This window comes from Pituophis catenifer, unplaced genomic scaffold, assembly GCF_029215685.1.
Source record: "Pituophis catenifer annectens isolate HBS135680 unplaced genomic scaffold, rPitCat1.0.hap2 SCAF_5, whole genome shotgun sequence".
Taxonomy (NCBI): Eukaryota; Metazoa; Chordata; class Lepidosauria; order Squamata; family Colubridae; genus Pituophis; species Pituophis catenifer.
In genome coordinates, this window is record NW_027256885.1 from 86,458,409 (window position 1) to 86,482,890 (window position 24,482).

Consider the following 24,482-nt stretch of genomic DNA (forward strand, 5'->3'; position numbering starts at 1 on the left):
ATAAAGGTGGGAAGGGCAAACATGACCTTTTTGTTGGACACGGGGGCGAGTCGTTCAGTAATTAATAAACTAGTAGCTCCTCCCTCGGGACACCAAGTACGAGTCCAAGGGGTATCAGGGACAGTAATAGGGAGGCCTATTCTGCAACCCACCCTGTGTCAATTGGGGAATACTATCCTTAGCCATCGATTTTTATATATGCCCGAATGCCCGATACCGCTGTTGGGAAGAGATATATTGACTAAATTGAGGGCAACGGTCACATTCACGCCCAATGGCAGTAGATTGACCCTAAATTACCACCCCGACAGTACGTGGCGTCTGATGGTCATAAGAGGACCACAAGAACTTGATAGATGGCAAGAATTTGATGTCCCTGGGGTATGGGTGGAAGATAACCCTCCTGGATATGCGAGGTTCCAGCCCCCTGTGGTAGTTGATGTGAAGCCAGGTGCCTGCCCTGTTCGGGTTAAACAAAGGTATTATACCCCGGCAGCTACCAAATCCATACAGAAGCTCACCACAAAATACCTGAAGGCCCATATTTTACGTCCGATACAGTCACCTTGGAACACCCGTTTTGCCTGTAAAGAAACCAGATGGCACGTACCGCCCGGTGCAGGATTTACGCCTCATAAACCAGGCTACGGTAACCTTACACCCAGTCATGCCAAATCCATACATTTTGCTTAGTATGATACCAGCAGACGCAAAATGGTTCTCTGTTCTGGACTTGAAAGATGCATTCTTTACGATACCCATTCACTCCAGTAGTCAGCTGCTGTTTGCTTTTGAGTGGGAGGATCCAAAGACGGGCAGACGAACTCAATATACGTGGACAAGACTGCCCCAGGGATTCAAGAACTCCCCAACACTTTTTGGCATGGCCTTGAGCCAAGATCTTTAGTATTTCACCCCCCGTAGGAAGGGAGATGCCCTACTACAATATGTGGATGATGTCCTGATTTCCGGAACTAATGAAGATGATTGTTGGGACAATTCAAAACCCTTATTAGACTTGTTGTTGGAGTCAGAGTACAGGGTTTCGAAGACAAAAGCCCAACTGGTACGGGAGTTAAATATCTGGGATTTTACATCTCCCAGGGCCAGAGGGCATTAGGGGAGGAACGTATGGCTCCACCAGTCAACCGTAAGACCCTTAGGGGTTTTCTGGGAGTCACAGAATTTTGTTGCCTGTGGATCCCTAACTTTGCTATTTTGGCCGCCCCCCTCTACAAGTCAACACGGGGAGGAGAAAAAGAGCCATTCATTTGGGAAGGAGAAAAGGAAAAAGCATTTAAAGACCTCAAGATGGCGCTTACAGAGGCCCCAGCCTTAGGACTTCCAGATCTTACTAAACCCTTTAACTTGTATGTAGATGTAAGAATCAACATAGCAGGAGTCCTAACTCAAACAGTTGGGTCGTGGCAACGCCCGGTGGCGTACTTATCTAAACAGCTTGATGGGCCAGCTCAGGGGTGGCCCCAATGTCTTAAGGTCCTTGCTGGAGTAGCCCTCTTATTGCAAGAATCTAATAAACTGACCTTTTCTTGTCTGGTGAATGTGCATACCCCTCATGCACTTCAATCCATACTAGAGAATAAAGGACACTTGTGGATTAGCAATCAAAGACTCTTTAAATATCAGGCTATGTTGATTGAGAACCCTCAAGTCCACCTGGTTATATCAACCCGCTTAAACCCGGCAACGCTACTGCCAACAGACAAAGAGCCTATTGTCCACAACTGTTTGCATGTGCTGGAATCCCAATATTCGTGTCGAGCTGATCTCAAGGATCAACCGATCCCTGACGCAACTCTCAATTGGTTTACGGATGGCTCCAGTTATATTCAAGATGGTACAAGAGTTTCAGGATATGCCACTGTAGATCAGGATAGGGTTATAGAGAGTGGACCGTTGGGAGCTGGCCACAGTGCCCAGCTGGCAGAATTATGGGCGTTGCTCTGAGCTTTGGAATTGGTGGAAGGACAGAGCTTGAATGTGTGGACAGATAGCAAATATGCTTTCCGTACTTTACATGCCCATGCCGCTCTGTACAAGGAGCGGGGGTATAGAGATTCAAGTGGAAAATTTATACAACACGGTCACATCATTCAAAGACTCATCCAGGCTGTGATGAGGCCCTCCAAAATAGCTGTTATTCATTGCAGAGGACATCAGAAGGGACTTGATCCTGTGCCTGTAGGGAACCGAAAGGCTGATGTAGAGGCTTGCCAGGCAGCGTTAAGAGAAGGACCCACCCCAGACCTGAGCATTTGTGTAGCACTTGACATAGGGATGGCCCCACCAGAACTTACCCCATCATACTCAGAAAAGGAGACAACGAGAGCCATTCATGACCTGAAAGCCTCAAAGCAAGAAGGCTGGTACCTCCTTCCAGATGGGAGGCCATACGTTCCTCAACGTTTGGCTTGGACCTTGGTGGACCACGCTCATCGTGCTCTCCACCTAGAAAAAACCGCGCTGGCAGAAGCCATTTTAAAGGAATACTATCTGGATGGGGTACATGCCGTCGGCCAAGGCTTCACTTCAGTGTGTCACCTGTGCCCAGACAAACCCAAGACAAGGCCCAAATTTGCCCCCAGGGACACAGCCGATTGGATACTCCCCTATGGATATTGTAACCGTTGATTTTACTGACATGCCTCATAGTAGCCAACATTGGGCTATGCTTGTAATAGTAGACACCTTTTCGGGTTGGCCTGAAGCTTTCCCAACGCGAACTAAACAAGCCAGAGAAGTTGCTAGGACCTTTTTGAAAGCTATTATACCCAGGTTTGGATGTCCATCTATAATCACATCTGACAATGGCCCTGAATTCGTACATAATATAAATCGGACGTTAGCCCAAACCATAGGGTCAACTTGGCGGTTTCACTGTTCTTTTCACCCCCAGTCAAAAACGAAGGTGGAATGGATGAACCGCACTTTGAAGGATAAACTGACTAAAATTTGTACTGAAACCCATCTTAAATGGCCTGAGGCCTTGCCTTTGGCTCTCTACATGTCTGTACAGCCCCTAGAGCAGTGCTTCTCAACCTTCCTAATGCCGCGACCCTTTAATACAGTTCCTCATGTTGTGGTGACCCCCAACCAGGGGTCGGTTCTAAATTTTTTTACTACCGGTTCTGTAGGCGTGGCTTATTTTGTGGGCATGGCTTGGAGGTCATGTGACTGGGTGGGCATGGCTAGCTGGTCATGTGACCGGGTGGCCATGGCTATGTGTATAGGGACTACTCAGAGGGCTGAAAAAAGTCATTTCTGACAGGTCCTCGCACTTTTGACTGGTCCTCACACTTATGACCATCCTCACATTTATGCCTGTGCAGCATTCTTAACAACCCTGTCACTCATTTCACAACTGCTTCTCTTCAACATGGTGATAAGATAGGGCAAAAAACGTAAAATGTGAGGACAGTCGTAAATTCGAGGACTGGTCAAAAGTGCGAGGACCAGTCAAAAATAACTTTTTCAGCCCTCTGAGTAGTCCATATGCATAAAAGGATACAGCAATAGAGAGGGATGAAGGAAGGGAAGGGAAATTAGAGTAGGAGTGAAGGTAAGAAAGGGAGGAAGAGAGGAGAAGGAGAAAGAAAGAGGAAGTAGGGAGAAGAAGAGGGGGGGAAGAGAAAGTAAGAAGGAAAGAAAAGACAGAGGTGGTAGGTTTGAGGAGAAAGATTGCTGTACAATAAAAAAGATGAAAGGGAAGAAAGCCAACCCCAAACAAATATAAAGATATTAGGATAAAGAATGAATTGTTAAACTTTAAAGAATAAAAGAGAACAAATAGCAATAAATAGCAATAATTAGAAACACACATACAAACATACAACGTATTTTCTTTGAACAGAGTATTTGGCCGGTTCACAAATTTAAACAGTTGTAGGAGGTTAGCAGCCACCCCTTTCCTAGAAGAATGAAATATTTTGGGAAATATTAAAAAGGCAGAATATTATATTTCCCTGGATGAGAAATGGAGAAGCATATTTTACAGACAAAGCAGCTCCCACCTTCCTGCCCCCCACCCTTTGTTAATGGGCCAGAGGCAGAAAGTCAATCCTTTGTCAAAGGACATTTGCAACACAATAGCGACAGAAACTAACACAATGGGCCCCATCTAGCAACCGAAACTCACCACACGTGACCTGGGAAGCATGTGACCTGGGAAGCACATGTGACCATCAGCCAGCAAGGCTAGCTAAGACCCCCCACCCCCTGGGAGTCTGACAACCAATCAGGATACTCTTTAGGGGCCCCAAGAAATGCAAAGACAGAGAGAGCATAAAAACCCAAGGATTTACTGTATCTGCCCCTTTTCTGTTCAGGAACTCAAGCCATGTGATCCTGTCCACCATTAAACCATCTTTCCAAGCAGTCTCCATGTTTCCAGTGTAGAGCTTTTTTTCTATTGTGTTTTAAAATCTTGAACCTCCTCTTTTGCCCTAAATTTCCCATTGTTTGCAGTTTTGCACCTACCTTTTTTGGTGAGGAAAAAGAAAAAGAAATCTCTCTGCCTCATTTTGTCACGTTGCAGCAAAGACCCTGCTTCCTTTCAATTTCGCTTTTTCAGCATAGCTAGGGGGGAAAAAATTTGCTCCAGGAAGTTACCTCTTTGCAGCTAGCTCTTTGAAGCCCCGCAGCAAGAATTTAAAGTTTTTTTCCCTCTAGCCATCAGCTGGGACTCCGGAGGCAGCAATCGATTGGGAGTGGGCAGGGTAAGCGAACGGCGACCGGGCGATCCAACAGAGGCAGAGGGTGAGGGAAGGCGTGGGGGGGGCGAGAGAGGGCTTTGGCAACCCCTGTGAAATGGCCGTTCGACCCCCAGGTTGAGAACCGCTGCCCTAGAGCAAAATATTACCTTTCCCCATTTGAGATGATGTATGGCAGGCCATCCACAGTTTTGCGTAGGGATGTGGTGGGCTGGCCAGACTTGTCTCATAAGGGGGGAATAGGAAATAGGGAATTGATTAAGCAGTTACAAGGGCTAAATACATGTATAGAGGCCATAAGGACATATGCAGGGGAACAAACGCCACCTTTGTTAAGTACTAAGTGCCATCCCTTTAAACCAGGGGATAGAGTATGGGTAAAGCATTGGAAGAATGAACCTCTTAAGGCTCAATGGAAAGGGCCGTATACTGTAGTTATGTGTTCTCCCCTTGCAGTAAAAACCTTGGAATCTAAATCGTGGATCCATTGGACCAGACTAAAAGAAGCTGCCCAGAGTGATCCAGTCCAGTGGGAAACACAATCCACAGACAAACCCTTGGTGCTTCGGCTCAAACGCAAATGAGTCTGAACCACATATATCTTTCAATCACAATAATAATATTAGTAGTAGCTTTGCTCATTTGCTTCTCATTTATTATCAAAAGGACACTCTGCTGAACCTTACCGGCAATAGGTTCCCTGCACACGGTGTTGAAGAGCTCTGCTGGGTCACTCCAGAAGCTGGCCCTCTACGCACAGCAGAAGAATGGAGCTGGGACTTATATTAATGACTCTGGTTCTTGGGTATTGTATACAAGTGGAGAGTAGGGTGGTGTGTATTGAGAATTTAGGCGAGTGGGGCCCTAGACGAACCATTGCTTTCAGCGATCCAATAGGAAGGACAGATTGTGAGGGCAACCGTGTACTTAGATTAGATCCAGCCTATTGGGAAGATAGGTGGACCCAACCCTGTGATGACCCCACAGGATTCGATCTACACATTTCAATAATGTGTATGGAAAATGGGCCCGGAAACTCAGAAGTATGCCGACACATAGGGAGATTGTTAAGAGTTGGGATATGTGGCCATATTTTAACACTTACTGGATTGCCCGTTGGCCATGGATTGCGGGGAACCCCCCTTCTTTGTAATCGGGCGAACGATCAGCCCCTGGCAGTTGAAGAGGGGTTGGGCACGGTTGTGTAAGGTCCAGAAACATCCGTCCTTGGTAGCCCTCGCCTTGTATGGAAACATTCAGAGGACCCAGCGGCAACGTGAAATGGCTGAACCAGAGGAAAGTACCAGGGAAATAGATATGTGTATCACTAGCTATGGCCAGTGGGGTAACGCGGAGAATAGAGAGCATGCCATAGAATATAGGTATAATGTAGGTATCCCTCCCGATTGTGGGGAAAGGGAAATAGTTATTCACCCAGGGACATGGATGTCAGAACCTCCAGGGCCGCATCCCTGTGAAACCCCCCAAATGTTTGACAGGGCCATAACTCAGAAGTGTCTTAGAAAATTGGGAATAAGGGACGAAATTCCTGTGTGTGAATATCTAGGAGTGGTTCTGAGACGAGGGATATGTGAAGGTTTGCCAGGGAATTCCTCAAGCCTCCTAGATACAATCTTGAGTCAGAATATCCAGTTGGATTGTGGCTTGCCCATCCTAAAGGAATGGAGAGCCAATGATTTAAGCACCTTGCGATTGGGCAGGGCAGGGACCTGTAGGGTCTCTCTCAGACAAAGCATGTTGAAAGCTAATAAGTTTAGGGGAAGGCGAGCTGTTTCGGGTTGTGGAGAGTGTATGCATGGGCCAGCATTCATATACAATCCAGTATCACCCACGGGGTGTCAGGAAGAGAGTAAGTGCCTCCATAACTCTCGAGTATATAAGACTTGTGTGGAAGATGGAGAAACTTACTGTTATAAGGCCGATGCTAATACAGTGCAGGCTCCACCTCAGAAAAAAACGGCTTTGGGAGAAGAGCAGTGCCACCAATGTATCCATACCACTATAACAGGAGCAACAGTTGGTAAAACTCTTGTATATCACACACATAAGCCTCCCTCCTGTAACCAATTTGATTTAACATCATGTAAGGCAAATGGAACCTCCTATAAGAGATGTAATGGAACTAAGGGGGTACTATGTTATGATCCAACATTAAATCCAACGAGCTGGGCTTTACAGATTAAATCCCATAAATCTGACGGAATTGGGCGGGACCAAATACTATTAGGAACGTCCGCTTGGAAGCCGACACTAAACACAGGTTTTAGTGTAAGATTTGATGTGTGTCAGGCTGCCAACCATTGGGCCGCGATAGGTAGTTGTGGGGGAATTGGTTGGATTCAGACTTATGCATCTGATCATAAATATTTATGTCCCCCAGATGAATGTGCCATATCAACGGTACGCTACAAATGGTGGTCTTGTGTAAAATGGAACACTGAAGCCCCAAATATATACTCAAAAATAAAGATTGAGAAGATACCCACAGACCTGCTTGCACTGCGAGACTCCCCCCTCTCGCAGGTTTGGCCCTCCTCACTATCGAGGGCCTACCTTGATGACGGATTTTGGAATCCCGAGAGGTGGCATGCGGCGAGGAGGGGGTTGGGGGGGTTTTGGGGGAAAATTTTAGATAAGGTTTTAAAGGTTTCTGGGAGGGGGGTGGGCTCTGTGGGTTTGGGGGAGAACCTGTCGGGGAGGAGGCCAGAGCCGGCTGAAGAGTGCGGCACAAGAGGTGCGGGAACCAGGGTCAAGGAGGAGGTTAGAGCTTGTGTTGTGGATGGACATTACATCAGTACTGTGGGTGGGAGGGGCAGATATGGTGGGAGCAGGGGGCCACATCAGGTTGTGGGAGCGCGCGCCCGCTGGCTCCAAGCGGTGGCGCACTCCAGCCTCCAATGCTCCTCTCGTTCCCCAGGTTGCACAGACCCTCAGGCCCTGGGCCTTCGGCTGATGCTGTGCAACGCCCGGTCCGTGGTAAATAAAGCCCCCCTCATTTGTGATCTTGTTCAGGAGGGGGAAGCGGACCTGGCGGGTATTACGGAGACCTGGTTGGGCCAGGAGGGGGGGTTCCCCTCGTTGAGATGTGCCCACCCGGTTTCCGCGCATTCCATCAGCCAAGGACACAGGAGAGGGGCGGGGGGGGTGGCGGTTGTCATTAGAGAAGGTCTTGGTCCGAGGGAGACCACTGTTCCTCAGACGGCTGGATGTGAGTCCCTCCTTGTGAAGTGGGGTCATGGGGTGCAGATGGGCGTGCTGGTTATGTACCTGGCTCCCTGCCACGTGACGGCAGCCCTGCCCGAGCTGCTCAACGTTATAGCCGCGGTGGCGGTTGACACCCCCAGGCTTATGGTCATGGGGGATTTTAACCTGCCATCTGTTGGTGAGGCGTCTGAGGTGGCTCGGGAGTTCATGGCTTCCATGACAGCCATGGACCTGACCCAGTTAGTTCATGGCCCTACTCACACGGGGGGAAACACGCTAGACCTGGTTTTTGTCTCTGGTCAGTGGTTGAGTGATCTTGAGATAGGGGATATAGTGATCGAGCCCTTGTCATGGTCGGGTCACTCCCTCCTTCGCTTTGACCTTCGAACCGCCGCACCCCGCCGCAGGGAGGCGGAACCATTGAGGTGGTACCGCCCCAGGCGCCTGATGGCTCCTGATAGGTTCCAGACGGAACTTGGGCCATTTCCTGAGGCTCTGGCACACGGCTCGACTGAGGAGCTGGTGGCCGCCTGGGATAGGGCAGCCGCTGGAGCTCTGGATCGGGTCGTGCCTTTGCTGCCTCTGACCCGGCGCCGATCTTGCCTGGCTCCTTGGTTTACCGAGGAGCCGAGGGAGATGAAGCGCCGGAAAAGATGCCTGGAGAGCGGTTGGAGGGCCAGCCATTCTGAATCTGACCGAACACTGGTAAGGTCTCATATTAAGACCTACCTGGTGGCGATAAAAGCAGCGAAGTATAACTATTTTGCTGCTCTTATTGCGTCATCAGATAATCGCCCGGCCACCCTGTTTAGGGTGACCCGCTCCCTGCTCCACCAGGAAGCGCGAGAGGACCCCTTGGAGGGTAGAGCCGAGGATTTTGTACAGTATCTGTATGACAAAATCGCTCAGATTCGGGAACACCTGGACTCTGACTGGGTAGATTCAGGGGGGAGGACAGAGGCAGGTCTTGTGAGTATTATCTGGGAAGAGTTTGATTCTGTGACGCCCGAAGACGTGGACAGGATACTGGGCAGACTGAGCGCAGCCACATGTTTACTGGACCCGTGTCCCTCCTGGTTGGTGCTGGCCTCTCGGGAGGTTACACGAGGCTGGCTCCAGGGGATTATAAATGCTTCTCTGAGTGAGGGTGTCTTCCCCGCCACCTTGAAAGAGGCAGTGGTGAGGCCTCTCCTCAAGAAGCCCTCCCTGGACCCGGCAATGTTGGCAAATTATCATCCAGTCTCCAACCTTCGCTTCGTTACGAAGGTTGTTGAGAGTGTGGTAGCGTGACAGCTCCCTCAGTACCTGGATGAATCGTCGTATCTGGATCCATTCCAGTCGGGCTTCAGGCCTGGGTACAACACGGAAATGGCATTGGTCGCGTTGGTTGATGATCTCTGGAGGGCTCGGGACAGGGGTTGTTCCTCTGTCCTAGTCCTATTAGACCTCTCAGCGGCTTTTGATACCATCGACCATGGTATCATGCTGCACCGGCTAGAGGAGTTAGGGGTGGGGGGCACCGTCCTATGGTGGTTCTCCTCCTTTCTCTCTGACCGGTCGCAGTCCATGTTGACAGGGGGGCAGAGGATGACCCCGAGACCCCTTGTATGTGGGGTGCCACAAAGGTCGGTCCTCTCGCCCCTTCTGTTCAACATTTATGTGAAGCCGCTGGGTGAGATCATCCGTGGTTTCGGGGTGAAGTACCATCAGTACGCTGACGACACTCAACTGTACATCTCCACCCCGGACCACCCCAACGATGCCCTTGAAGTGATGTCCCGGTGCCTGGAGGCCGTGCGGATCTGGATGGGGAGGAACAGACTCAGGCTCAACCCATCCAAGACCGAGTGGCTGTGGTTTCCGACATCCCGATATAGTCAGTTGGTGCCATCACTGACTATTGGGGGCGAGTCATTGGCCCCCATGGAGAGGGTTCGCAACTTGGGTGTCCTCCTGGACTCACGGCTGTCTTTGGAAGAGCACATGACGGCCGTGGCCAGGGGGACTTTTTATCAGATCCACCTGATTCGCCAGTTGCGTCCCTTTCTGGATCGGGACTCGTTAAATACGGTCACTCATGCTCTCGTTACTTCCTGCCTGGACTACTGCAATGCTCTCTACATGGGGCTCCCCTTGAGGAGCACCCGGAGGCTCCAGCTGGTCCAGAACGCAGCCGCGCGGGTGGTTATGGGAGCGACGTGGCACTCCCATGTGACCCCCCTCCTGCGCGAGCTGCACTGGCTCCCGGTGGTCTTCCGGGTGCGCTTCAAGGTTTTGGTTACCACCTTTAGAGCGTTCCATGGCATCGGACCGGGGTATTTACGAGACCGCCTTCTGCTACCAATAGCCTCTCACCGACCAGTATGCTCCCATAGAGAGGGGCTTCTCAGGGTGCCGTCGGCCAAACAGTGTCGACTGGCAGCCCCCAGGGGGAGAGCCTTCTCTGGGGGGCACCTACCATCTGGAACGAGCTCCCCCTGGAGATACGGAGGATCCCGGACCTGTGCACGTTTCGTCGTGCTCTCAAAACTTTTTTATTTCAGCAGGCTGGCCTGGCCTAACTCTCCTCTTTTAAATTTTTAATTCGTTTGATTTTATAAATTGGGTGTTTTAATCTGTGTTTCGGCCAAAATATTTAATAATTTTAAGGGACTTTTAATATTTGTATTATCTGTATTTTATCTTGGCTGTTCACCGCCCTGAGTCCTTCGGGAGTACGGCGGTATAGAAATTTGATTAATAAAAAAAATTAAAAAAAAAAGATGTAACTAATTGTGGGACAAATACCTGTAAATTAGTCAATCTGACCATAACTAATGGTAGTTGGTATTTACAACAGACTAAGTGGAGAATCAAACAATGGATGTTTGGAATAGGAATCAATGGGAAGGGACATGATCCGTTATCAGAAGTAGAAATACAGATTATAAGCAAAACAAAACAATCCCAGCAGAAATCCCTATTTTGGTCGTATTACCAAGAGATAGAGAAATTGAATATCCAATGTTAGGATATGGTATAAGCCTAACAGGTTGTCCAGGCAATATATGGACAATATATGTTCTATGACATTAACATGAATATGTATTCTATGACTTTAAGAAGTACTGCTGAGTCATTGTAATGCTGAGTCATTGTATCCTAATTGGATAAGCTCTGTTGTAACTGTATTTAAGAAGGGAGCTGAAATGTAGTCATTGATGATATGCTACTATCGTGTGTGGATATGCTACCATTGTGACCTGTTACCCGTGTGATCTTGCTGCTATTTCTTACCTACTGCTGTTTCTGTATTTTGCTACATGGTCTAATGTGATCATGGTTTATTTATTCTGAACTGTTCCTGTTTGATCTTTACAAAATCTGGTAAGAATAATTTTGTATCTTTGGACTGATTATGACTGGCTAAGACTTGGATTGATTAAAGACTATGAGATTGTTTTTCACTACAAAGTAAAAACTTTCATAAACCAGTTTATATGTATTTTATTCATTATTGCTCTCAGCACCGTTTCCATGTGCTCTACGCTCTGCTGGTTGTTCACACAACAATATCCTTAACATCCAGGAACTACCCTCCAAGGTTACTAACACTTTTGTACAGCTAGCCGAGGATGTGGCAGCCACCTTGAATGTTAGTAACTGTTTTGTGTGTGGTGGAACCAATATGGGAGAAAAATGGCCATGGGAGGCACAAGAACTGAACTATACTGTGGTGTTGGAGATGGAGCAAAGGGGAAACCTAACAGAGACCCCAGGGAAGGATGGTAATTGGGCTCTAACCTCGAACCTTGTGGGGTCAGTTTGTTATGCCCGGAACCATACCAAAGGTTGTCACCAGGTGGGATCGTTAATGTGTCTATCCACTTGGAATAATGGTAAAAGGTGGTCGGGAAAGGGAAAGCAGCCCCCAATAGAGGCGGAAGCTCTCCAGAATGTTATGCTCCTTCACCCCTACATCTCCCAGCCTCAGAATACCTCCCTTATTTGGTTAGCCCCCGATGGTATGTACTGGATATGTGGAAAATATGCTTATAGTCAACTCCCAGCTAATTGGTGTGGTGCATGTGTTTTGGGAATCATAAGACCTGGATTTTTTCTGTTGCCCCTCCGTCAGCGGCAGGTGTTGGGAGTGCCAGTGTATGATGAAGTAGGAAATATCCGAGCCAAGAGGGCGGCCGTTGACACTTCATTAATAGAAAAGGTAAAAATAGGCCATTGGAAGGATGAATGGCCACCAGAGAGAATCATAGAAGTGTATGGACCAGCCACTTGGGCAGAGGATGGCACCTATGGGTATCATACCCCCATCTATCTGTTAAACCGCTTAATAAGGTTACAGGCTGTAGTAGAAATAACAACAAATGAAACTGTGAAAGGCCTAACCAAGTTGGCTGCTGAAAGCGTGAAGTCCCGAGCCTACATTATGCAAAATTGCTTAGCCTTAGATTACCTCCTAGCTAAAGAAGGAGGGGTGTGTGGTAAGTTCAATTTGTCTAATTGCTGTATTGAAATAGATGACAGTGGAAAGGTTATTAAGGAAATAACCGATAAAATGGTAAAAATAGCCCATGTCCCAGTCCAAACTTGGAAAGGGTTTAATTTAGCAGATGCTTTCTCAGGCTGGTTCCCAAACCTCCCAGGGTTGCAAGCAATAGTAGCACTCATAGGTCTAATTGCTGCTGGATGTATAATCTTGCCCTGTGTATTACCAATTCTTGTACGAGATGTCAGCCTCAGCTTTGCCTGCTTCAGCTGCCATAAGAAACGGGGGGGAGGGACCAGTTAAGGGGGCGAAGGGGGGGAAGATTGCAGGAGGTGTTTTTCCATTGCAGGAGGTGTCTTTCCAAGAAACGAAAGTGAATCTCCAAAGGGGCCGGCTGACCAACTGCCCTACATTCCTGATGAATGACGTTGCAATACGTGATGCCACCTGACCTTTGGGAGAACTTTGGATTGGATGATGGTCAATGGACACGGGGGGGGGGGGAGAAGCTTACTAGATGCTATTTCACGCGTTTTGCTCACTTCCAGCTTTACCTGGGTTGCGATCATTTCATATTCAGTAAAAGTACTAATCTCTTTAAAATTATGGAGTTTGGGTTTTTCTTTCCTGGATATTGAAGGAAGCATACCTGACATTAAGCTGGAAGTACCATCCAGTCATCCCGGACAAAAACCGAGGGGACTGTAAATCCAAATTATGTCAGATCGAGAGAGTGATGGAGGAGAGCAAATGGGGGCAGCGAGTTCAACTGCAGCCGCCCTCCAAGCGGAGAAAGAGAATGCGGAATGGTTGGAAAAACTCCAATTAGAGCCGGAGGAAGCCAGATGGTCGAAAGGAGTGGGGAGGCTACCAGACTGGGGGGAGAACCCCTGGGGAGTGACGACTTCCAGACCCCGTAAAAAAGAGGCAGTGTGGATGCAGGAGCAAAAGGAACGTCTCATGATGGAACAAGCCTTGCAGCTTATCCGTGATGTGGAAGAAAGCAGAAAAAACCGTCTTTTGGAATTCCTGTGGAGAAGGGGGGAGAAGGCCCCAGGGGGGAGCAAGAAGAGACAGCCTGTGGGGGAGAGGAAGATTTTGAGGAAGAAACATCCCAGGCTTCGGCAGCTCAAGGGAGAGATGCAGCCGGCCAGAGAACCCCAGCCTTGCAGGCCCCCCCTCGCAGACGTAAAAAGCCAAAAATCCCTCCCCTTCCTGGGAAGTATGATGGAAATCCTAAAACCTTGGGATTTTTCCTGACCCAAGTGTGGAACCACATGCAGGATTGGGGGGAGGACTACGTATCAGATGCTGCCAGAGTGAGAAGTGTCACGAACGCCTTAGAGGGAGTAGCCGCTGAGTGGATGGTGGTTCTCCACAATAACAACTCCCTCTTGCTGAGAAATTACAACCAGTTCATGGGGGCCCTTAGGAGGTGTTTTGAAGACCATTTAGCTGAACGAAAGGCGAGACTCAGGATGAAGAGCATCCAGCAGGGCCGGAGACCGGTGGCAGAGTATATCCAAGAGTTTCGTGAACTGGCACCCTATATGACAGGCTGGTCAGAAATGGCTCTTTTGGAGAGTTTCAAAGATGGGTTGAATGAAGAGTTATATCGAGACTGTAGAAGCATGGGGGTCCCCGAAGATTTGCAGAGATGGTACATAGTAGCTGAGGATGTGGAGATCGAACTGAGACGGAGCGAACTCCGAGGAGGGCGTATGGGGGACCAGTCATCTTCTTTCCACCGTAAGGGGGCACCAAAGATGGCTGGGGGGAAGACCGAATTCAAACCCAAGTCAAAGCCCTTCACCTGTTTCAAATGTGGGAAAGAAGGACACCGGGCTACCGAATGTTTCTCCAAGCCACTGCCAAAAGCTGCCGGGGCCGGGCCGAAGAAAGGCGACAAAATACCCACCAAAACCCACGGCACCGCCCTGAAAGGAGAAGTCATTGAGTTCGCTCCCCGAAACCAGGGTGAGTTGGGAACTCCGACCAACGATGACGACAGCAAGACGGACTCCGACTCTGACACCGACGATCGGGTGAGTCACACGGAAGAACCCTTGCTCATCCCCGTAGAAGTAAGGGTGCCATCCACAGGGGCCCATGCGCAAATGTTAGCCCTATTGGACTCGGGGTGCACTAGGTGCATAATTAGCCCCAAGGTGGTGGAGGAAATGGGACTGAGACTAAAAACTTTAAAAAGACCCATTGCATTCTGTCAATTAGACGGGTTGATTGCAGGAGGGGGCCCAGCTAGTTTTATGACCGAACCCCTTGAACTGCAGTTGGGGAATCATGTAGAGAATCTCAGATTTATTGTGGCCCCTGGTATGGAGAGACCCCTCATTCTCGGACTGCCCTGGCTTCGAAAATGGAACCCACGGGTAAATTGGAAGACGGGGGTCCTGCGCATCCGCACGGCAGAACCGACTCCGGGGAAGGAAGGCCCCCCCCTGAGGGACGACATAAAACCAGAAAGGGCGGCAGTAGCCATTGACTATATTGAGGGAGAAGAGAAGATTCCAAAGGAATATTGGGATCTCAAGGAAGTCTTAAGCGAAAAGGCATCGGATGCTCTGCCTCCCCACAGGGCTACTGACTGCACCATTGAAATACTCCCTGGGGTGAAGCTTCCCAAACCAAAAATTTACCCCATGACACCTCAAGAATTAGGGGAATTGCGAAATTTTATTGACAAGAACCTAGAACGGGGATTCATCGAACGAGCCAAACCCAAGGTGGCGGCGCCAGTAATGTTCCGCGAAAAGAAAGATGGATCCTTTCATTTGGTGGTCGATTATAGAAATATCAACGCTATTTGCGTAGAAAATGTCTACCCCCTCCCACTTATGAAGGACATGTTAGCCCATTTAGGGAAGGGAAAAATTTTCACCAAACTCGACTTAAGAGAGGCATACTACCAAGTGAGAATAAAAGAGGGGGATGAATGGAAAACAGCATTTAATTGCCCACTGGGATGTTTCCAGTTCAGAGTGCTCCCTTTTGGACTACAGGGAGCCCCTGCTGTATTCATGCAATTGATCAACGAAATGTTGCATGAGCACCTGTATAAGGGGGTGTTGGTCTACTTGGATGACATTCTGATCTATTCTGACAACATGGCCGACCATGTAAAATTGGTGCGGACGGTCTTGAAGAAACTCAGAGCGGCTGAACTCTATGCCAAACTTTCTAAATGTGAATTCCACCAAGACAAAATCGACTATCTTGGATATCGTATATCGCATGAGGGAATAGAGATGGACCCTGAAAAGGTCCGGGCAGTGTTGGAATGGGCCGCACCACGCACCCGTAAACAGTTACAGAGCTTCTTGGGGTTTGCGAACTTTTATAGACAATTTATCCCCTTTCGCGAAAATCGCACTACCAATTACAGACTTGCTAAAAACGAAAGGGGAAGTAAAGCCCAAACCCTCAAAACCACTAGAATGGACTATGGACTGTCAAGCCGCTTTCGAAAAATTGAAACGGCTGTTTGCGGCTGAACCAGTGCTCAAACACCCAGACATGGAACAACCTTTTGTAGTACAAGCTGACGCCAGTGACGTAGCTGTAGGAGCAATACTCTTGCAAAAGAATGAAAACGGGATATTACAACCCTGTGCCTACACGTCCCGTAAACTATCAGAAAGGGAAAGGAGATGGGCCATATGGGAGAAGGAGGCTTTTGCAGTTAGATGGGCGCTATTAACATGGAGACAATTTTTAGAAGGAGCGAAGCACCCTTTCAAAGTTTGGACTGATCACAAGAATTTAGAGGCGTTAAAAACACCACGCAAACTATCACCAAAACAGGCTCGTTGGGCCCAACATTTCAATCGTTTCAATTTCACCCTACGTTACCTTCCTGGTGGAAAGAACTTCATGGCGGATGCACTTTCCAGATTGCCTCAGTACAACAGCATCAAGAAGGAGGTGGTTCAACCTATGATCCCCTCGACACAATTGGCAACACCTGCTACTACCAGAGCACAGGAAAAAACCGAACCAGAACTCTCGGGGGATTTACTCGAAAAATTGCGAAAAGCGCTAGAAACTGACGAGTGGTTTAAGAACCACTCGAATGAGTGCACACTTCATGACAGACTAGCTTGGGTTGGATCGAAATTGTATGTTCCGACCACATTAAGAACAACCGTATTGAAATATGCCCATGATGCCAAGGCCGCAGGACACTTTGCGTTTGTCAAGATTCTACATCTTGTTAAGAGGCAATTTTGGTGGCCTGCACTCAAAAAGGACATAGAGGCATATGTGGCTAGCTGTCCAGTATGTGCCTCGGCTAAAAGACCTCCAGGAAAACCCCCTGGATTACTGCAAGGTGTGGCCAGACCGAATGCCCCATGGAAGGAAATATCTATGGATTTTATTGTGGACTTACCAGAGAGTGAAGGCTGCACTGTCATTTGGGTAGTAACTGATTTGTTTTCCAAACAAGTACATTTCATCCCTTGCTCAAAGATCCCTTCAGCAAAAACCCTTGCAAAACTATTTATTCGGCAGATCTACCGACTACATGGATCTCCAAAAATAATAATTTCTGACAGGGGTGTGCAATTTACTTCCAGTTTCTGGAAAGAGTTTTTGAAGTTGATAGGCTCCGCCCAGGGGCTGAGTTCCAGTCACCACCCTCAGACAAATGGGGCCTGTGAAAGAACCAATGGGGTTCTCGAACAATACCTGAGGTGTTACATAAATTACCAGCAAGACAATTGGGTAGACTTGTTGCCATTTGCAGAAGTGGCATATAATAATTCCATACACAGTAGCACCGGTTTCACTCCTTTTAAGGTCGCATCGGGCCAGGATTTCGTACCCATTCCCGAGCTACCACAAGATGATCCCCAGAATCCCTCTTTGATGGATTGGATTGAACAACTAAAGAGCACATGGGCAGTAACTCGGAAGGCATTAGATGAGGCACACCGGGCCCATAAGGCGCAAGCTGATAAGAAAAGGTCCCCAGCTCACATTTATAAAGTGGGTGATAAAGTCTATTTGTCTACTAAATACTTACAGACTACCCAGAAGTCAAAAAAGCTGGGCCCTAAGTATGTGGGACCATTTCGTGTGATTAGACTGATTAATCCAGTAACAGTTGAATTGGAATTGCCAAAAAGGTTGAGACGTATACATCCTGTATTTCATGTTAGTTTATTAAAACCTGAACACTCGTCTCCCCTAAGGGCTGACCAAAGCACCCCTCCAGTTCCCATTCTCATAGAGGGGGAGCAACATTTTGAAGTTAAGGAAATCTTGGACTCTAGGAAACACCATGGTAAAGTCCAATATCTGATAGCCTGGAAACATTTCCCTTTGTCTCAGGCTGAATGGGTGAATAAACGGGATGTCCGAGCTCCCAAGAAAGTACAGCAATTCTATACCAAATACCCAGATAAACCATAATTATTGTATATATTCTGTTTCTCTCTCTTTTCCTTCCTCTTATCTAGGAATAACGTCTCTTCTGCAAGAGGGGCCGAATGTCAGCCTCAGCTTTGCCTGCTTCAGCTGCCATAAGAAATGGGGGGGGGGGGAGGGACCAGTTAAGGGGGCGAAGGGGGGGAAGATTGCAGGTGTTTTTCCATTGCAGGAGGTGTCTTTCCAAGAAACGAAAGTGAATCTCCAAAGGGGCCGGCTGACCAACTGCCCTACATTCCTGATGAATGACATTGCCATACGTGATACCACCTGACCTTTGGGAGACCTTTGGATTGGATGATGGTCAATGGACACCGGGGGGGGGAGAAGTTTACTAGATGCTATTTTGCGCGTTTTGCTCACTTCCAGCTTTACCTGGGTTGCGATCATTTCATATTCAGTAAAAGTACTAATCTGTTTAAAATTATGGAGTTTGGGTTTTTCTTTCCTGGATATTGAAGGAAGCATACCTGACACGAGCTATCTCAAACAGTTTGTCCTTGCTGGCAAAGATGGAGGCGGTAGCTCAAGTAATGGCTATGTGGGAATATGAGAGAATTGCGGACACGGACAATTATGGAACTCCTCTTGAACAGTCAGAAGAGTTTCAAAGGGGGGGATAAAATAGAAAAATAAGGAATTTCACCCCTGAATAGCTTCATGTTATTACTTGTATCATTAATTAAAAGGCACAATGAGATCAAAAACCGAGGTGACCGTAACTACCTGGGTTGACGATGTGGCATAAGATTGATCACCTCATCCGCTTCCCAGGCAGTAACAAGGAAACTGGTATGATGTATTCTTATGTGGTAATCATGCATAGTTAATGAATATCCCGATTGTATATTTGAGTTGGAAAAAGTATATAAACTTGTGTGTAATAGCCCTACGGGGTTCAGACTTTGCTCGAGCTATCGCTGCTGAACCTTGCGCAATAAATCTTTCCCTTCGACAAAGAGCTGGCGTGGTCTCTTTTCTGTAACAGTGTCAAGCTGTCCCAGAACTGCATGCTGTTGTTGGTTCTACTCATCAATAAATCTTTCTTGGCTTCCGGTTTGGTCTCCGTCGCCGCCAGATGGTCTTTCGGGACCGCCAGCCTCATCGCCCATAAAAGCTGTCTCTACAGCTGAGAGACGGCTCAGAAAACTCCGTCTCATTGAGGAGACGTGAGAGAGAGCCGGCAAGAGCAGGTAGAGCCCTCTGCGAACTCCCCAGAGTTTTTTTTTTTTTTACTCTTGGGGAGGAAGCAGAATGTGGCTCCCTATCCAGCTTGCCGCTGCTCCGGGCATCGGGGGAACTCTGTGCCTTGCAGAGCCAGGCGATGGGACCAATCCAATCAACAAAAATTAACAGATTGTCTGAACAAGCAGGATGAAATCTGGATCTGGGACTCTAAATTGCAAGTATTTCTAACAACCCTATGAGTGATTTTAAAAGTGAAGAAAGAGTGAAAGGGGGAAGAAAGAAAGTTTAAAATGGCGACTGGCTGAGGCTTGAGAAGAAAGCTGAAAGCGAAAGTCCTTCCGTTTGAATAGTTTAATACGTTACAAAGTATCTGAAGCAATAGCGCTGGCTAGAAGTGAAGAGAAAAATTCCTATTTCATGCTTCTTCCTTCTTAGAGACTTGATATTGATATTGTTTGGAGAGAAGTCTTTTTCTTTAAAAAGAGTCTGTTTGTGTGGCAGGATGGCGTTAAAACTGATAAAGCCAGACAACCAAGCTGCGGGGGGGGGGGGCCTCCCCCATTTACAAATCACATGAACAAATTTTGAGCTTGCAGATGCAGCAGAATGGCTTTAAAGACCTAAAGGAATTTGTTTTGGAGGAGATGGCAAGACATGATGAGATTGTGAACCAGAATCTTGAAAAATTTAGACACGAAGTTAAAGAGTTGGTACAACAAAAGTATGATAACCTGAAACGATATATTGTAACAGCTTTGAAAAGCTTTTCAGAAATAATTATAAAGATGGATAAAGATATCAACTCAGAAATAGAGTCTAAAATGAAGGAAGCTGATTATAAGATTCATAATCTGGATAATAAGATACAAAGAATTGAAAATGATTTGATAAATATTCAAGAAAATAGCTCAGAAGTAGAGTCTAAAATAAAGGAAGCTGATCACAAGACTTATAATGCAGATAATATAAAACAAAGGATTGAAAATGAAGTCACAATGATGCAATTTAGATCCATGCAATTTGCGGTCAGAATAAGGGGATTACAGGAAAATAACAGAGATGACTTGAGAAAGATGTCTGCTGAAGTTCTGGCTGTGATTTTAAAGGTTAGTCCTGAAGAGGTATCCTGTAAGATTGATAAGGCCTACAGAGTAAATTCTTGGGTGGCAAAGCAAAGGCAGTTGCCTAGAGATGTGGTGATTTACTTTACTGATAAAAGAATAAGAAATGATATTGTGCAAAAGTCTTTTAACTCCACTCTAGAAATGAATGGAAGGAAGATTTGGATATACAAAGAGCTGCCGTCCAAGATGTTAAAAGATAGAAAGGACTTTGGATTTTTGGTGACTGAGTTAAAGAAACAAAACATCCCATTTAGGTGGGATGCTCCAGTTGGTATAATATTGAGATATCAAGGAGAAAGATATCAACTAAATACTGTTGAAAAAGCGGAAGAATTTTACCACAAGGTTTTTAAAATGGATCCAACATCTCCATGTATGTCATCAGTGTTAGGAACACAGGAGTGGGATAAAGAAAAGCAAAATGAACAAGAGATTGAAACCCAGGCTAAGCAGATGGAGATGGACGTAATGGAAAAACAACAAGTTACAGAGACCTTTTTGGATGAGCCGCTTTTGGATTCTCCTTCAGAGGCTATAGCTGGATTACCTATAAATATAAGAGAGGCGGCTTTGGATTTTGATTTGATGTCTTATCAAGTTACAGACCAGCATGTAATTCAATTAGCTGATATACAAGTCCTAGAAAGGCAACCAGGATGGAGATCTAAACCACAACAAGTTAAGAAAAGAAGAAGCAGGTTCTACAAAACTAAAAATTTTTAAACTAAATAAAAACTTTTTTTTTCTTTTTTCTTTTTTAGCCAACAGACTAATGCCAGTTACATAAGAGACGATTAAATATAATAAGCGGGATTTATAGAAGGCTGATACATGAAATATAACTGAGGTAAATTACAGACTTATACTATTTTGAGAAAAATAACAGATCTCTGCAGTGCTGGTGTTCTTGGGATGTGGAAGATGGCCTTTAATTGAGTGGACTGGAACTTTCTATTTTGGACTCTTTGAAAAATGGATTACGTATATGTTGAGCTATAAGGCAAGAGAACTATGGAATTGGGGCATGCAGAAGATCTGGTTGTTACCCTAACGTGGTGGTTGGAATTAATAATCTAGACAAAAGACATTACAGAAGATACTATATGGAATATAAATATAAAGTCACTCGGGTGGTTTTTTATATATGAAAACACTTATTATTGATGGGGGCAGATGGTAATTGAAGATACTGAATATATTGTTGGAAGCAGAACTTGAGGTTACCCTAACATGGGTGATGGAATTAACAATCCAGTTGAAAGACATTACAGAAGATACTATATGGATTACAAACTTAAAGTCATTTGAGGATTTTATTTATATATGGAAATATCTTTTAGTGGTGTGGGCAGAAGAACAAAGATATTAAAAATATTATTTATTTTATTTTATTTATTTATTTTAAATTTATATACCGCCCTTCTCCCTGAGGACTCAGGGCGGTGTACAGCCAGAATTAAAAAACATAAAATACAAATATTAAAAAACAATTAAAATATATATAAATTTGGCCCAAAATTAAAAATACAAACCAATTAAAACATTTAAAATTTCTTCTTAAGCCAGCCTGGAAAAAGTGGGTTTTAAGGGCACGGCGGAAGGCACTAAGGTCTTGGATTCTCCTTATCTCTGGGGGCAACTGATTCCAGAGGGTAGGTGCCCCCACAGAGAAGGCCCTCCCCCTGGGGGTCACCAGCCTACATTGATTGGCTGATGGCACCCTGAGGAGGCCCTCTCTGTGGGAGCGCACGGGACGATGGGAAGTCGTCGGTAGCAGCAGGCGGTCTCGAAGATAGCTAGGCCCGATGCCATGGAGCGCTTTAAAGGTGATAACCAGCACCTTGAAGCGCACCCGGAAGACCACTGGGAGCCAGTGCAGCTCGCGCAGGTCTACCATTATGTATGGTAGACCTGTAGGAAAGTGGGTGGAGATAGGTTAGGCTACTGATTGTTTAGTTTAGGAAAAGGGATGTTATGGGGGTGGAGGAAATGGGTAGATTATGAGTTGAATAAATGCCAAATTAGGAATTATATAATTTTATAGCTGAATGTTGCTTTGAAATGTATAGTATAGGGGGGATATAATAATAATGTTAGAAAGAAATGGTTAGCATATGGGGGGTGGTGTAAAAGGATGGCAAAGTATTATACAATGTGATATCAATTTGGATTTTATTTTGGAGAAGCCAAGGGGGAGGGGAGGGGGAGGGGGGGTTAGGGAGGAGGGGGGGAAAAAGGGGGGAAAATCTGTATTTGAAAAACTTTTTCAATAAAAAAAAATCTTTCTTAAGCAGCCTCCATTTATGGAGGGAGAAGAAAATTGCAGCGGAGGGGACTAGAGGTGATGGGGAGCGAAGCCAGGTGGAAAGAAAAGGGGGCGGCCGCCATTTTAAATATGATTATTAACTCTTCCCACTCCCGTGCTGGGCCAAGCGAGGCTTTTCTCCATGCCAGCCTGGGAGGACCTTCTATCTCCTCGGGCAGGAAGAGAGGCACTGAGGGAGCCACCCAGAGTCAAAGGGGGGGGGAAGAGGATGTCTGAATGGGGTCCAGTGGTGAGAGGAAGTTGCGAGTCATGAGGGAAAAAGAAATGAGCCTTTGGTTTGACTCGAGGGTGGTGGTGAGAAAAGCCACCAATTTGCGGCGGCGGCGGGGGAGGGGGGGGAGAGAACAGCCTGGAGGAAGCGGCGGAGGGCAACGCGAAGCCAGAGCGGCCGGTTGCGCCAAGGGAGGTGGAAGCACGACCGTTGTGGGCGGGGCTAAGCCGTGCGTCGTGAAGGGGCGCGCGGCCGACGTTCTCACCTCTCTCAGCTCCTGCGTTCGGTCTCTCATAGCTTTGTTTCTATTTTTTTTCGCACCTCGGAGATGAACCGGCGAAAGGGCGTGGGGGGGAGGGAAGAGAACGGAGGGGGACCCACAGCGCAGGCGCACGGAAAGTTCGCAGGCTCTTAGCCGGCTCCTCCTTCCTTGGCAGCTCGATAGCTTAATGTCAGGAATTCCCCTCGGTCGGAGAATAACTGAAATAGCACACGCCGTCCCGCTCTGCGCATGCGCACCCGCATCCTCCCACCTTTCGAGGGTCCGCGTTTCCTCAGTCTCTTCCCCACCCCACAGCCAATAGAGAAACCGAAACAACCAAACCGGAAATATATCAAACCCCAATGATGAATGTGCGACGATAGCAAACTAGACACCGCCGCCCCTTTTTCTCTCTCGACCGGAAGTTGGTTCAAGTGTTCAAAAAACAGGAAATTTCACACTGCCGGACTGAAACGTTACTTCGCGGATTTAATATGGCCGTCGCCGGAAGTCCATGTTCCGCAACAGGAAATCTTCAATCTAAAAAGCGTCATAGAGCTACCTAAACTTGTAGAGTGTCTCTTCCCATCGATATTTTCCTAATATTCCAGGTTTATACCTCAAATAACGCCGGTTTATCTTGTAGGAAGTTAGCACCCACCCCTTTCCTGGAAGAGTGAAATAGTTTAGGAAATATGAAAAAGGCAGAATATTATATTTCCCTGGGATAAGCATGTTTTGAAGCAGCTCCCATCTTCCTGCCCCCCACCCTTTGTCAATGGGCCATTAAGGCCTGGGCCAGTCTATTCTACATAACAAAGATCTACCTCCTTCAGGCAGAGCCATAGTAGCAATTGCCAAAGATCCAACAAAGATAGGATTAGCCCTCTACACAATAGCAGCAGAAACTCACCACATGTGACCTGGGGAGCACATGTGACCATCAGCCAGCAAGGCCCCCACCCCCTGGGAGTCTGACAACCAATCAGGATACTCTTTCGGGGCCCCAAGAAATGCAGAGCCAGAGAGAGCATAAAAACCCAAGGATTTACTGTATCTGCCCCTTTTCTGTTCAGGAACTCAAGCCATGTGATCCTGTCCACCATTAAACCATCTTTCTAAGCAGTCTCCATGTTTCCAGTGTCTGTTTCCCCACTTGGAGCAGAACCTAGAAGGATGTTTCTTCCAACAATCTAAAAGATGAACTACTCAAATATATTTTCTTGCCCACAATCATTAAGTAACCGCACTGCCCGTCTCTACACAATTTTAAAGAGAAAGTATTGTCTTGCCACCAGTCAAAAAGCAACACTAAGCTCTCTTTTCTCACAAAAAGCAAATAGCCGCCTTTCTCCCACGCTTCCTTTTGACTTTTTCTAGAGATGAGCAGAAATTCAACCTGCAGGTACCAAGATGAAAAACGATTTAGGGGCTGATTTTTTTTCCCAAGATGTCAGCCAATTGTTGTGTAGGAAGAAATAT

The 24,482-nt window shown here is 46.8% G+C and overlaps 1 protein-coding gene across 1 annotated transcript in view; it reads right to left on the bottom strand.

Moving 5' to 3' along the window:
- The window catches only part of STX4 (syntaxin 4), an 86,467-nt gene extending 63,393 nt beyond the window's left edge, over window positions 1-23,074 (bottom strand). The window contains exon 1 of the mRNA XM_070944464.1: window positions 23,004-23,074. Coding sequence (XP_070800565.1) covers window positions 23,004-23,033 — 30 coding nt within the window. The 5' untranslated portion in view covers window positions 23,034-23,074. The remainder of the gene's footprint in view (window positions 1-23,003) is intronic.
- Between the last annotated feature and the right edge of the window lie 1,408 nt (window positions 23,075-24,482).